Source organism: Hyla sarda, chromosome 11 (assembly GCF_029499605.1).
Source record: "Hyla sarda isolate aHylSar1 chromosome 11, aHylSar1.hap1, whole genome shotgun sequence".
NCBI classification, from domain to species: domain Eukaryota; kingdom Metazoa; phylum Chordata; class Amphibia; order Anura; family Hylidae; genus Hyla; species Hyla sarda.
In genome coordinates, this window is record NC_079199.1 from 5,124,638 (window position 1) to 5,138,356 (window position 13,719).

A 13,719-nucleotide genomic window follows, 5' to 3' on the forward strand; every position below is an offset into this window, starting at 1 on the left:
TAGCATTTCATGAACAGCTGTCCTTGTGATTGGTTTCTTCCATCTGTAGGTGTTCCTCGTCCATCACGTGGGTCTCATCATTTTGGGTGGAGTCTCTCTGGAAATGCCATCTTGAGACGTTCTTTCAAACACGATGGGAGGGGGCAGAGCGTGTTGCCATTTCTGCAGGCGTATTCTGAAATAGATATTTTACCTCATCCTCCAAACCTTGTGCTTACATGTTTTAGCTGATGTGGCAGGCATACTGCCTATCTTTTCCATGAATTCCCTGGCTTTACAGAGAGAAGGGGTGGAGTCTGATCACTGCACCTGGTTTTCTAATTAAGTGTCTAGACTCCAGCAGCTGAGACTCATAAGTGGGTTGGGGACATTTCACATTATGTGCAGTTTTAATGCATTTTTTTATTTATTCATTGTGTGTTTTCTAGAGAAATATTCCCATAGGGAGAAGGTAATTAGATCCATGAACACAATTTAAGTATTTTATAAAGATATAAAGCTTTCAGACTGTGTTCATATGTTTTTTCTTTTTAACTGCATTTTTATAGCATTTTTTACCATGTTTTTGCTGTGACTTTCCAAAATTAAGGTAAAAAGTATGCATTTTTATCGTGACTGTATAAATCCTGAACCCATAGAGGCGTCAGCAGTATACAGATAGAGCTGGAGAGCTATCAGCAGTATACAGATAGAGCTGGAGTCGGGGGGTGGGGGTGGGGTGGGGGTGTATAACTACTATATATCCTGATCCCATAGAGATAGCTGGAGGGGGTGGGTGTATAACTACTATATATCCTGATCTCCTAGAGATAGCAGCAGTATACAGATAGAGCTGAAGTAGAGGTGTATAACTACTATATATCCTGATCCCATAGAGATAACAGCAGTAGTATAAAGATAGAGCTGGGACAGGAGCTGTGTAACTACTATTTATCCTGATCTCATAGAGATACAGCTGGAGGAGAGGTGTATAACTACTATATATCCTGAACCCATAGAAATAGCAGCAGCAGTATGCAGAGAGAGTTGGAGGGGAGGTGTACAACTACTATGTATACTGATCCCATAGAGATTGAAGCAGCAGTATATGGATAGAGCTGGGAGGGATCTAATAGGTGAGGATGTCATCCTGTAGTTCACATGAAATTAGTAGGATCAAATTCTGTAGGATCAAATTCTGTGTTCACTAAAATCTCAGAACATGGCCCTGCTTATGCCAAATGCTGTGTTCCTGAATGTTGAAGTATTGCTGTACAAGGGAATAAAGTTTTATTAGACTACAAAATAAAATAAATAAACAAAAAAGGAGCTGCACCTTCTAGTTATCCTGAGTGACATTTTAATCTTATTCGTTCTCCTCTCCAAGGTTTGACCATTTGATAGCCGTAGAAAGAGCCGGACGAGCGAGTGATGGGAATTATTACAACGCCAGGAAAGTCAATATCAAGCACTTGGTGGATCCCATCGATGACCTGTTTGTCGCTGCACAGACCATTCCCGGCATCAGCACAACAGGTAAGCCCTGCATGTAATACTGTTTATCAAATACTGTTCCCAAACATTGCGCCTCCAGCTGTTGTATAACTACAACTTCCAGCATGCCCAGACAGCCTATGGCTGTCTGGGCATGATGGAAGTTGTAGTTATACAACAGCTGGAGGCTATAACTATAACTTTTTTTTATTTTTCTATATATGAGGCTGTTTGAGGGCTCATATCTTGTACAAAGACCTGTAGGTTTTATTTGTACCATTTTTTTTAAATGTTTTTTCAGATGGGGCTATTTGATCACTTTCTATTATTCTTTTCAGGCCTATGATATGACAAAAAAAAATCAGCATTTCTGGCATTTTGTATTTTTTTATGTTTACGCTATTCACCATGCAGGATCATAAGCTTTATATTTAAGTATATTAAAGAATAATTTTTTTATTTTTTATTTATAAAATGGAAAGGGGGGGGGGGGGTAAATGTTATTAGTGGAGGGACTGATTTACAGTTTTAATTATTTATTTGAATTTTATTTCCTATTTCACATTTCTTTAAATGGGCACTGTCATTAAAACAAATTTTTGCTATTGCACGCTTTATGGTAAATAAAAAAAATCTTTGTAATGTACTTTGTTCAAAATAAAAAAGCTGCCACTAGGTGTCTCCCTACTTGTCCAAAGCACATCTGCACAACCCCCCCCCCCCCCCCCCATCTCTTGCACAGACTTTGGACTCCTGCTGGCCTGGCAGAAGTCCAAAATCAGCAAATACTAAAGGTGGGGGGGGGGGGGGTTGCAGCCTTATCCAGTCATAGCTCATCTCACACTGAACTGCTCTGAGCTGTGTGTAGCAGAGTGAGGGAGGAAGTTCTCCCCTGTATGGCTTCAGATGATGTCACGCCTGCTGGGGAACGCCCCTTCCCAGTCTGTGAATCTGACTGAGCAGAAAATACAGAGCAATATCAAGGTAGAAAACTAAAAATAATAAAAAATAAAGGCAGGGGGTCGTTTATCATGATGGGGGCCGTGACCTGGGAGGATTATAAAATGCAACAAGATCATGAGAGGTACTGTTTCAGCTTTTTTTAACCAAGAAGAATTGACATTTCCATATCTAGATATGGGAAGCTGATGGAGACATCCCGTAAAACACTGGCAGCTGTAATTGCAGCAAATGGTGGTTCTACCGAATATTCAGGGGGGTAAATAATTATTCATCCAACAGATGTCAACTTTTTGGTTCTCATTATTCTTTCATAATTTAAATTATTATGTATTTTGCACTAGTGCTATACATGTTGCACTGATCAAATTGTAAAAGTCTATTTAATTCTCTTTGAATTCTGGTTTGTAACAGTAGCAACATTGGCAGAAAGTCCAAGGGGGTGAAAACTTTTGTAATTAGTTTCCTTTGGTTTTTTGTTGTATGTATCATATAGTTGTTTCCACTTTACAGGGATTGGAGATGGTGGCAATGAGCTGGGCACAGGCAAAGTGAAAGAGGCTGTAAAGAAATATATCAGGAATGGAGACACCATCGCATGTGATGTGGCTGCAGATTTCGTAGTGATCGCCGGTAAGAAGCAAAGAACATACTGGTCGTCTTCTCTCTTATTAATGTGTTTTTGTTCTGTCATTTCTACCATCTTCTTTCCTTTGCTGCACTTATGTACCCACGTTGTCTTTGTTCTATCCTAGGTGTGTCCAACTGGGGCGGATACGCCGTGTCCTGTGCCTTATACCTCCTGAACATCTGTGAAATTCATGAACGTTACTTGAGAAAAGCAATTGGATTCCCGAAATTGTCAGAGCGAGAGACCTGGGCCTCCTCACTCCCCTCTGTCCAGAAGGTGATATTTCCCTTACATTGTGCAGTATTTAATAAGGTTCCCCAGGCTTTTTTTTTACTAATTCATTGCCAATCCTTTGGTTAGGCCAATAATATCCGTTCAGTGAAGGTCTGGTGAATATCCGATCTGTGGAGGTCTGATCAGTATCCAATCACTGGAGTTCTGATAAGTATCATATGAGTAATAGTCTGATCATTATATACGATCAGTGAAGGTCTCATCAATATCCAATCTGTGGAGGTCTGATCAGTATCCATTGAGTAAAGGTGTGATCAATAACTGATCTGGTGAGGTCTGATCAGTATCCAATCACTGGCATTCTGATAAGTATCCAATGAGTAGAGGTCTGATCAATATACGATCAGGGAAGGTTTGATCAATATCCAATCTGTAGAGGTCTGATCAGTATCCAATCACTGGAGTTCTGATAAGTATCATATGAGTAAAAGTTTAATCAATAAACGATCAGTGAAGGTCTGATCAATATCCAATCTGTGGAGGTCTGATCAGTATCCGTTGAATAAAGGTCTGATCAATATCTGATCTGGTGAGGTCTGATCAGTATCCAATCACTGGAGTTCGGATACGTATCCAATGAGTAGAGGTCTGATCAATATACGATCTGTGGAGGTCTGATCAGTATTCAATCACTAGAGTTCTGATCAGTATCCAATGAGCAAAAGTCTGATCAATATACGATCAGTGAAGGTCTGATCAATATCCAATCTGTGGAGCTCTGATCAGTATCCAATGAGTAAAGGTCTGATCAACATCCGATCTGTGGAGGTATGATCAGTATCCATTGAGTAAATGGTCTGGTCAATATCCGATCAGTGAAGGTCTGATCAATATCCAATCTGTGGAGCTCTGATCAGTATCCAATGAGTAAAGGTCTGATCAATATCCGATCTGTGGAGGTATGATCAGTATCCATTGAGTAAATGGTCTGGTCAATATCCGATCAGTGAAGGTCTGATCAATAGCCAATTATTGGGGTTCTAATTAATACTCGATCAGTGGGGCTCTGTTCAATATCTCATTTAGGGGGCGGTCTAATCAATATTTGATCAGTGGGGGATGGGGGGGGGGTCTGATCAATATACAATCAGTCTGGGTCTGATCAATATTGGATCATTGGGGATATTATCAATATACGATCAGTGGGGTCTGATTAATACCCGATCAGTGGGGGGGTGATCAATATCCTACCAGGCTATACCTTTTTTATTGCAGCTTGTGTAGTGAAGGAGATGAGCTGCACTACCACATCCAGCAGTCTATGGAGCCTGATAAGGATGCAGCAGCCCCTTCAACCGGCTGATCGGCAGGGGTACTAAGAATTGGACTCTCACCAGTCAGTTATTGATCAGACCCCCACTGATAGGATATTGATCAGACCTCTCATCAGACCACCACTAATAGGATATTGAACAGACCCCCACTGATCGGATATTGATCAGGCCCCCACTGATCGGATATTGATCAGGCCCCCACTGATCGGATATTGATCAGGCCCCCACTGATCGGATATTGATCAGGCCCCCACTGATCGGATATTGATCAGGCCCCCACTGATCGGATATTGATCAGGCCCCCACTGATCGGATATTGATCAGACCCCCACTGAACGGATATTAACTGAACCCTGAAGAACCCCTTTAACATTTATAGTATTAAACTCTCCATGTATAGAGTGTGTATAGCCGCCAGGTTCAAAATGTATCTCTTGTCCTGCATTTTATTTTGCTATTTTAACCCTGAAGTTGCTGGACTAGCACCTCCTGTCATTATCAACATTTCTTGCACAATCCTGTTGGGCTTTTTTTTATTCCTGTGTGTTTATCTGTCAGACATCACTCACCCAGATTGGAAGTTAAATGGAAGCTCAATAGCTTAAACATACAGCTTGCAGAATACATAGTTGGGTGATGGTGCAGGGAGACCAAAAATAATACAGTAGTCACATGTATATTGTGATCATTGGACTTATCACCTGAATTTGGCCTTGACTTTTTGCAACAGCTGGAGAAGCTTAGGTTGAAGACGCTCTAGGTCTGTATTTCCCAACAATTCTGCCTCCAGCTGTTGCAAAACTACAACTTTCAGCATGCCTTTGGCTGTCTGGTCATGATGGGAGTTGTAGTTTTGCAACAGCAAGAGGTACGCTGGTTGGGAAAACACTGCTCTTTGTGAAAGCTTTGTATCCAGTATAGCCGGTCTTCTGTGAATGGGGATTCTGCATCTCACTTTACATGTTAAAATGTTACTTCTATTGGAACCCAAGATCATTATCCCCAGTGAAGGGCAGTGGTTGGTGCTTGTACTTATGTGTATATATTTTGGACAACCGCAGCACTTTGTAACTATGTATCTAATATGTTTCTACAGGAGGAAAAGCTACTGGCGATACTGGTGAATCATGGTATCCGCAGTGGATTTACTGGGAATCTTGCCATGGAAGTAGACGGTCTTCCATTCTACGACGTTCATTCGGACATGATCAAGCGGCTTCTTGAGGTCATTGAGTAATCGGTCGATGTCACCAGGTCAGATGTTGATCACAGGCAGCAATAATCAATCAAATATATTTTGTGTTTTATACAATGTTTAACTTTTCCAACCAAGGTGCCTCCAGGTGTTGCATAACTGCAACTCCCAGCATGCACGGACAGCCGAAGGCTGTCCGTGCATTCTGGGAGTTGTAGTTATGCAACAGCTGGAAGCAGCTTGGTTGGAAAACACTGGTATTCATCTGGGATGAATACACAATGCAGATAAACGCCATTGTACAATGATGAAATTATATTTCTTCTATATGAATGAAACCCATTTTTAGCAGCTAGGAGCAGGTTGTGTGCATCCTTCTTCTTTTCAGTGGGTTCTGCATTTGCAGCAGAACCAGACACTCAGACCTCTAGATTCAGCCGCAGCTAAACTTAGCAAAACAAACACTGTTTCCTGGAAAAAAAAAAATCTTGTTGGTGGAACATAGGTTTCTGGAAACTCTGAACAATTAACCACAAATGACTGAGATTGAAGCCAATCTATTGTCCTGGTGCATATAGACCGCAGCTCTGACGCTTCACATCCTCTCCTTTGTCGATGGCTCTGATGTAGTGACGCCCGGTTTTATTAGCCCAAGCTCATAACACGTGGACAATCTCCGCCAAAACACAGATTTAGCTTTTATTTTATTGTAGGTTGCAGACAGGAAAACAGTATTTTTAGTGAGTACTTCTATGAAGACTAGTCAACACCAAGCCCGGCTCTGCTTATAGGCAAAATAGGCAGCCACCTAGAGCGCCTTCTTGATGGGGACGCCGCTCTGCCTGCTGCAATAAAGTAAGCAAGCATCCGAAACACCTGCCCATCAAGCAAAACCCCGCCACGGTACCCCCACCCCACCTGTACTATAATAATCAGCTTTTTTCAGCCTGCTGGAGGAGCACAGCACCAACTCTGAGGCAGACACGGGCAATCACTAAGGTCAGGTCCATCCAACATCCTGACATCGCACGCACCACATCGGGAAGAGCCAAGGGGTGGCAAAATTAGCTTTCACCTAGTGTTGCAAAAATCCTTGCACCAGGCCTGGTCAACACTATCCTGGTTTAGGGTGGGATCTATTTCGTTTTGGGTTGACACTGTCCAAAATTTAGACTTGCAGTTGTCCTGATTTAGGACGGGCTTACAAAAAAGACAAAAAAGAGCGCTCCATGGTGCAATAAATAACATATGTGGGAACGCTAATAATGATAGAGCGCTTACCAATGTAAGTTGTGCAAAGGCCAGCACAACTTGGATGATAGCATGAAGCAGATCCCTCTGCTGCCACTCCACAATAAAAGCAATTAAAAAAACCAACGACCTCCAGACCAGTGGATGGTAAGGCGCTGAGGGACCAGGCAACAGTTGAAGCAATCAGCTTTATTCCCAAAATGCAATGCGTTTCGCGCTAGTACACTTCATCAGGCATCATTTTCATTTGCCTGATGAAGTGCACTAGCGTGAAACGTGTTGCATTCCCAGTTTAGGGTGGGTTTTATCCCAATAAAGGGGGAATTCTGTCCCGGTTTCGGGTGGGCTCTGTCCCGTTAAGGGTGATCGCTAACAAGAATTCTAAGTGTATTCCATGTTGAAAAAAAACAATGTAAATTGTGCTTTCTGAAAGATAGTATTTTGCATTTGTAATGTTCTCCAGCTATGGACAGAGCTGCAGGTGACGAAGAGCAGCATTCCCCATTGCTTTCCGTGTAACGCTGTCCGGTTCCTTATCTAATAATACAGAAAACGTAATAGCAGATAATAAGCAGATAATCCTCTTGTAATCGTCTTGTAAAGATAATAAGAGGACATCCAGCACTCATCTCAATTGATTTGCTTCATCTTCAGTAGGGAGGAAAGCTGGACGATGTCATCTGAAACCATGTGTTTTCTTGTCATAAATAATCTGATTATGCCTGGTAACGCTGATCACACCGCAAAACCCACACAGTCAGCTTAGACCACATGGCAGAGCCCACACATTCCATTAGTTTTTAATTATGCAAATAAAGAAACGCAGCCCAAAAACGCTAAAGTGAAAACACAGCCTAAGGTGATGTTCACACAATAGCTCTGATTTACTGTTAGTGTTGGTTTTCTGTTTTGTAAAAATTTTTTCCTGACTTTCTATTTTTTTCTGCACATGGTCATCATTAATTATGAAATCTGCCCAAATTTGGCGCAGTGTGACAGAAATACACTACCGACCATGCCACTATTTAAATTGTTAAATACCGTAGTTTTTTACATTTAAAAAAGGGACTTGTAATATTTCTTAGAATATATAATACAAATAATAGACTCGCCTTCAGAATTGCAATTCAAAATAAATAAATAAAAACTAGGCAGTTATCGAGCATTTTTTAATAAATATGAAAAAGTCAAATTTCCTTGTATTATTATGGTGTTTAATGAATTTAAATGCTAAACACCTGCCTATACACCATCCCATAACAGTGATGCACATGTGCTGTGAGGTATAGAAGGCGCAGGCTCACTGGTAACATTCATTGCATGTGCACAGCCAAAATGACAGCATTGGAGGCGTGGGGCCAGCTCACTCAGCTCCCCTGCCTCCTCTATGTTCACTTTCTGCCCCGTCTATGCTAGTGAAGGCCATGGGGGAACGCTCTGCTCTCTATGCGCTCACCCACTGCTTTCATTATCATAATAATAAGGGGGCTGGGCCAGACCAGGAGGCAGGGGAGCTGAGTGAGCCGGTGTAATGAAGTTCCGCCTCCAATGCGCACTGGATAGCAATGTATAGAAGGTTTACAGTGACAGAACTCTGCATATACTCAATGGATTTAAGTAAGTGACCCCTCTTTGTAAAGCTGTTCACCAGTACTATAACGCAGTATATTGGGTTTAGTGCGGGTGAACATGGTGTCAGATTCTCTTTAAACATAGTTTTGTACACAAATAAAGACATGCACGCTAGTTACAAAGGTATGACAAATATACTTTAAATAGGATCTATTGAATAGTGCCGCCAGTTCATTTGCAAATTTCTACATCACAGATTCACTTTAAGGGCTTAAGGGGGCACTACGCTGGAAAACAACTGGTGCCAGAAAGTTATACAGATTTGTAAATTACTTCTATCAAAAAATCTTAATCCTTCCAGTACTTATCAGTTGCTGTATGATCCACAGGAAGTTCTTTTCTTTTTGAATTTCCTTTCTATTTGACCACAGTGCTCTCTGCTGACACCTCTGTCCATTTTAGGAACTGTAGGTATGTAGGTTTTCTATGGGGATTTGGTCCTACTCTTGACAGTTCCTGACATGGACAGAGGTGTCAGCAGAGAGCACTGTCGTCAGACAGAATGGAAATTCAAAAAGAAAAGAACTTCCTGTGGATCATACAGCAGCTTATAAGTACTGGAAGGATTAACACTTTTTTTTTTTTTTTATAGAAGTAATTTACAAACTTTCTGGCACCAGTTGATTAAAAAAAAAATGTTTTCCAGTGGAGGACCCCTTTAACATTGTAATGTGAACAACACCTAAGCTTTTTTTTATGTTAAAGGGGTATTCCATGAAAAAAATGTTTTTCATATCAACTGGCTCCAGAAAGTTAAACAAATTTGTAAATTACTTCTATTAAAAAATGTTAATCCTACCAGTACTTATCAGCTGCTAAAGTTGAGTTGTTCTTTTCTGTCTGACAACAGTGCTCTCTGCTGACACCTCTGTCAGTCTCAGGAACTGTCCAGAGCAAGAGAGGTTTGCTATGGGGATTTGCTGCTACTCTGGAAAGCTCTGGAGAGGTGTCAGCAGAGAGCACTGTGGTCAGACTGGAAAAAACTACACACCTTCCTGTGGAGCATATAGCAGATGATAAGTACTGGTAGGATTAATATTTTTTAATAGAAGTAATTTACAAATCTGTTTAACTTTCTGGAGTCAGTTCATATGGAACAATTTTTTTTTCACCTGAATACTCCTTTAAAAAGGATTTAAAAAATGATGCACGCCTTAAAAAACAGGTAGCTACTTAAATAAATATCCTTTCGGAAACTTAGAAAATCAAACTGCTGCTATTAGATGTAATTTTAATACTTGGATCCATGCAGTTTGATGCTGTAACCACAGGGGGCGTATATGTTGCTGATATGCATGGGGTAAATCCGCAGTGAGTTACATTTACAGTTTTACACACAGCCGAAATTGATCTGCAGATTAGATTTTTTTTAATGCACAGCACCTTAACGGGGTACTCTGCCCTAGACATCTTATCCTCTATCCAAAAGATAGGGGATAAGATGTCTGAGCCTTGCTGCTGGGGACCACCGTGATCTCAGCTGCAGCACCCCAGACATCCGGTGCACGGAGCGAACTTCACTCTGTGCTGGATGACTGGCAATGCAGGGCGGAGGCTCGTGACGTCACGGCCACATCCCTTCAATGCAAGTCTATGGGCGGGGGCGTGACGACTGTCCCCTATAGACGCCCCCTCCTATAGATTGCATTGACCGTGACATCATGAGCGGGGTGTGGCCGTGATGTCACAAGCCTCCGGCACCGCACCCAACGCTCTAAACAAATGCCGGGTGCAGCAAGGAAATCGCAAGAGTCCCCAGCGGCGGGACCCCCCCCGATCAGACATCTTATCCCCTATTCTTTGGATAGGGGATAAGATGTCTAGGGCTGGAGTACCCCTTTAAACTTATGTCTCACATTGTCTCCATATTTATTGTATGGATTTTGCTGCTCATTACCCCAAAATCTACAATGTCAACTTTAAAATATTTTTTTTTTGTTTTCTTAGGGAATCCAGAGCAGCAAACCTGCACCAAATCCGCTCAGATTTGGAACAGTTTTCAATGCAGATTCGCTGCAGAAAAGTGGTGCAACAAATCTGTCTAGTTGCAATGTAGCCTAAATCTGCATTGTTGTATAATGTGCAAATTAAATACATTAGAGGTCGCCTGTTATTGGTTTTGTGCATATAGCATGTATTCAGACCCGTTCGTTTTTCACATTTTGTTATGTTGTTACTTTGGCTAAAATCCATTTCTCCCCCGCCCCCCTATCATTCTACACTCAAAACCTCATAATGACAAAGTGAAAGCAGAATGTTAGAAATCTTTGATCGATGTAAAAAAATAGTATTCAGACTCCGCCCATTTCTCCTGATCGTCTCTGAGATGTTTCTCCACCTTGATTGGAGTCATCTGTGGTAAATTCAAATGATTGGACAAGAGACAGTCCTGTCTATATAAGATCTCAGCTGATAATGCATATCAAAGAATATAAATAAATAATAAAAAGACATGAGGAGGAAAGAACTGCCTGTAGAGCTCAGAGACCGGATTGTGTGGGCCGGCTGGAATCACTGCCAAAGGGGCTACACCTAAGTCCTGAGTATAGGGTAGGAATACTCATGTCATATGTTATAGTAAAGGGTATGAATATTTATGTCACTGCAAGGTTAAGTAAACATTTGTAACATTCTGTTATCACTTTGTCATTATGGGGAATACAAGGAGCAACAGAACAAAATGTGACAGAAGTGACCAGGGGTGAAGACTTTCTGGATACATTGTATATAGTGACCGGGGGTGAAGACTTTCTGTATACATTGTATATAGTGACTGGGGGTGAAGACTTTCTGGATACATTGTATATAGTGATCGGGGGTGAAGACTTTCTGGATACATTGTATATAGTGACTGGGGGTGAAGACTTTCTGGATACATTGTATAAAATGACCAGGGGTGAAGACTTTCTGGATACATTGTATATAGTGACTGGGGGTGAAGACTTTCTGAATACATTGTATATAGTGACCGGGGGTGAAGACTTTCTGGATACATTGTATATAGTGACCGGGGGTGAAGACTTTCTGTATACATTGTATATAGTGACTGGGGGTGAAGACTTTCTGGATACATTGTATATAGTGATCGGGGGTGAAGACTTTCTGGATACATTGTATATAGTGACTGGGGGTGAAGACTTTCTGGATACATTGTATAAAATGACCAGGGGTGAAGACTTTCTGGATACATTGTATATAGTGACTGGGGGTGAAGACTTTCTGAATACATTGTATATAGTGACCGGGGGTGAAGACTTTCTGGATACATTGTATATAGTGACCGGGGGTGAAGACTTTCTGTATACATTGTATATAGTGACTGGGGGTGAAGACTTTCTGGATACATTGTATATAGTGATCGGGGGTGAAGACTTTCTGGATACATTGTATATAGTGACTGGGGGTGAAGACTTTTTGAATACATTGTATATAGTGACCGGGGGTGAAGACTTTCTGGATACATTGTATATAGTGACCAGGGGTGAAGACTTTCTGGATACATTGTATATAGTGACCGGGGGGGGGGGTGAAGACTTTCTGGATACATTGTATATAGTGACCGGGGCTGAAGACTTTCTGGAAACATTGTATAAAATGACCGGGGTTGAAGACTTTCTGGATACATTGTATATAGTGACCGGGGGTGAAGACTTTCTAGATACATTGTATAAAATGACCGGGGGTGAAGACTTTCTGGATAAATTGTATATAGTGATGGGGGGGAAGACTTTCTGGATACATTGTATAAAATGACCGGGGGTGAAGACTTTCTGGATACATTGTATAAAATGACCGGGGGTGAAGACTTTCTGGATACATTGTATATAGTGACCGGGGGTGAAGACTTTCTGGATACATTGTATATAGTGACCGGGGGTGAAGACTTTCTGGATACATTGTATATAGTGACCAGGGGTGAAGACTTTCTGGATACATTGTATATAGTGATCGGGGGTGAAGACTTTCTGGATACATTGTATATAGTGATCGGGGGTGAAGACTTTCTGGATACATTGTATAAAATGACCAGGGGTGAACACTTTCTGGATACATTGTATATAGTGACTGGGGGGTGAAGACTTTCTGGATACATTGTATGTAGTGACCGGGGGTGAAGACTTTCTGGATACATTGTATATAGTGACCGGGGGTGAAGACTTTCTGGATACACTGTATATAGTGACCGGGGGTGAAGACTTTCTGGATACATTGTATATAGTGACCGGGGGGGTGAAGACTTTCTGTATACATTGTATATAGTGACCGGGGGTGAAGACTTTCTGGATACATTGTATATAGTGACCAGGGGTGAAGACTTTCTGGATACATTGTATATAGTGACCGGGGGGTGAAGACTTTCTGTATACATTGTATATAGTGACCGGGGGTGAAGACTTTCTGGATACATTGTATATAGTGACCAGGGGTGAAGACTTTCTGGATACATTGTATATAGTGACTGGGGGTGAAGACTTTCTGGATACATTGTATATAGTGACCGGGGGTGAAGACTTTCTGGATACATTGTATATAGTGACCATGGGTGAAGATGTTCCAAGTACTTTGTATATAGTGACCATGGGTGAAGACTTTCTGGATACATTGTATATAGTGACCGGGGGTGAAGACTTTCTGGATACATTGTATATAGTGACCGGGGGTGAAGACTTTCTGGATACATTGTATATAGTGATTGGGGGTGAAGACTTTCTGGATACATTGTATATAGTGACCGGGGTGAAGACTTTCTGGATACATTGTATATAGTGACCGGGGTGAAGACTTTCTGGATACATTGTATATAGTGACCATGGGTGAAGATGTTCCAAGTACTTTGTATAGCTTCCAGTTTTGTTTCCTGACATATATTGGTAACAGGGCTTAGTTGGAGTAAAGGTTTGTTTGTTTCTTACAATATTTGTGACAACACTGTGCAGCACAGAAATGCAAAAGGCAAATAAAGTGATTATGAAAAACGTACCAAATTAATTGTAAATCCTGCAACAAGT

At 41.3% G+C, this 13,719-nt stretch overlaps 1 protein-coding gene across 3 annotated transcripts in view; it reads left to right on the forward strand.

Annotated features, from left to right (window-relative positions):
• The window catches only part of DGLUCY (D-glutamate cyclase), a 116,693-nt gene that overhangs the window by 42,741 nt on the left and 60,233 nt on the right, over positions 1 to 13,719 (forward strand). For all 3 annotated transcript variants that reach the window (XM_056546975.1, XM_056546974.1, XM_056546973.1), the window contains 4 exons: positions 1,367 to 1,515; positions 2,947 to 3,066; positions 3,189 to 3,340; positions 5,729 to 5,886. In XM_056546975.1, coding sequence (XP_056402950.1) covers positions 1,367 to 1,515; positions 2,947 to 3,066; positions 3,189 to 3,340; positions 5,729 to 5,869 — 562 coding nt within the window. In that variant the 3' untranslated portion in view covers positions 5,870 to 5,886. The remainder of the gene's footprint in view (positions 1 to 1,366; positions 1,516 to 2,946; positions 3,067 to 3,188; positions 3,341 to 5,728; positions 5,887 to 13,719) is intronic.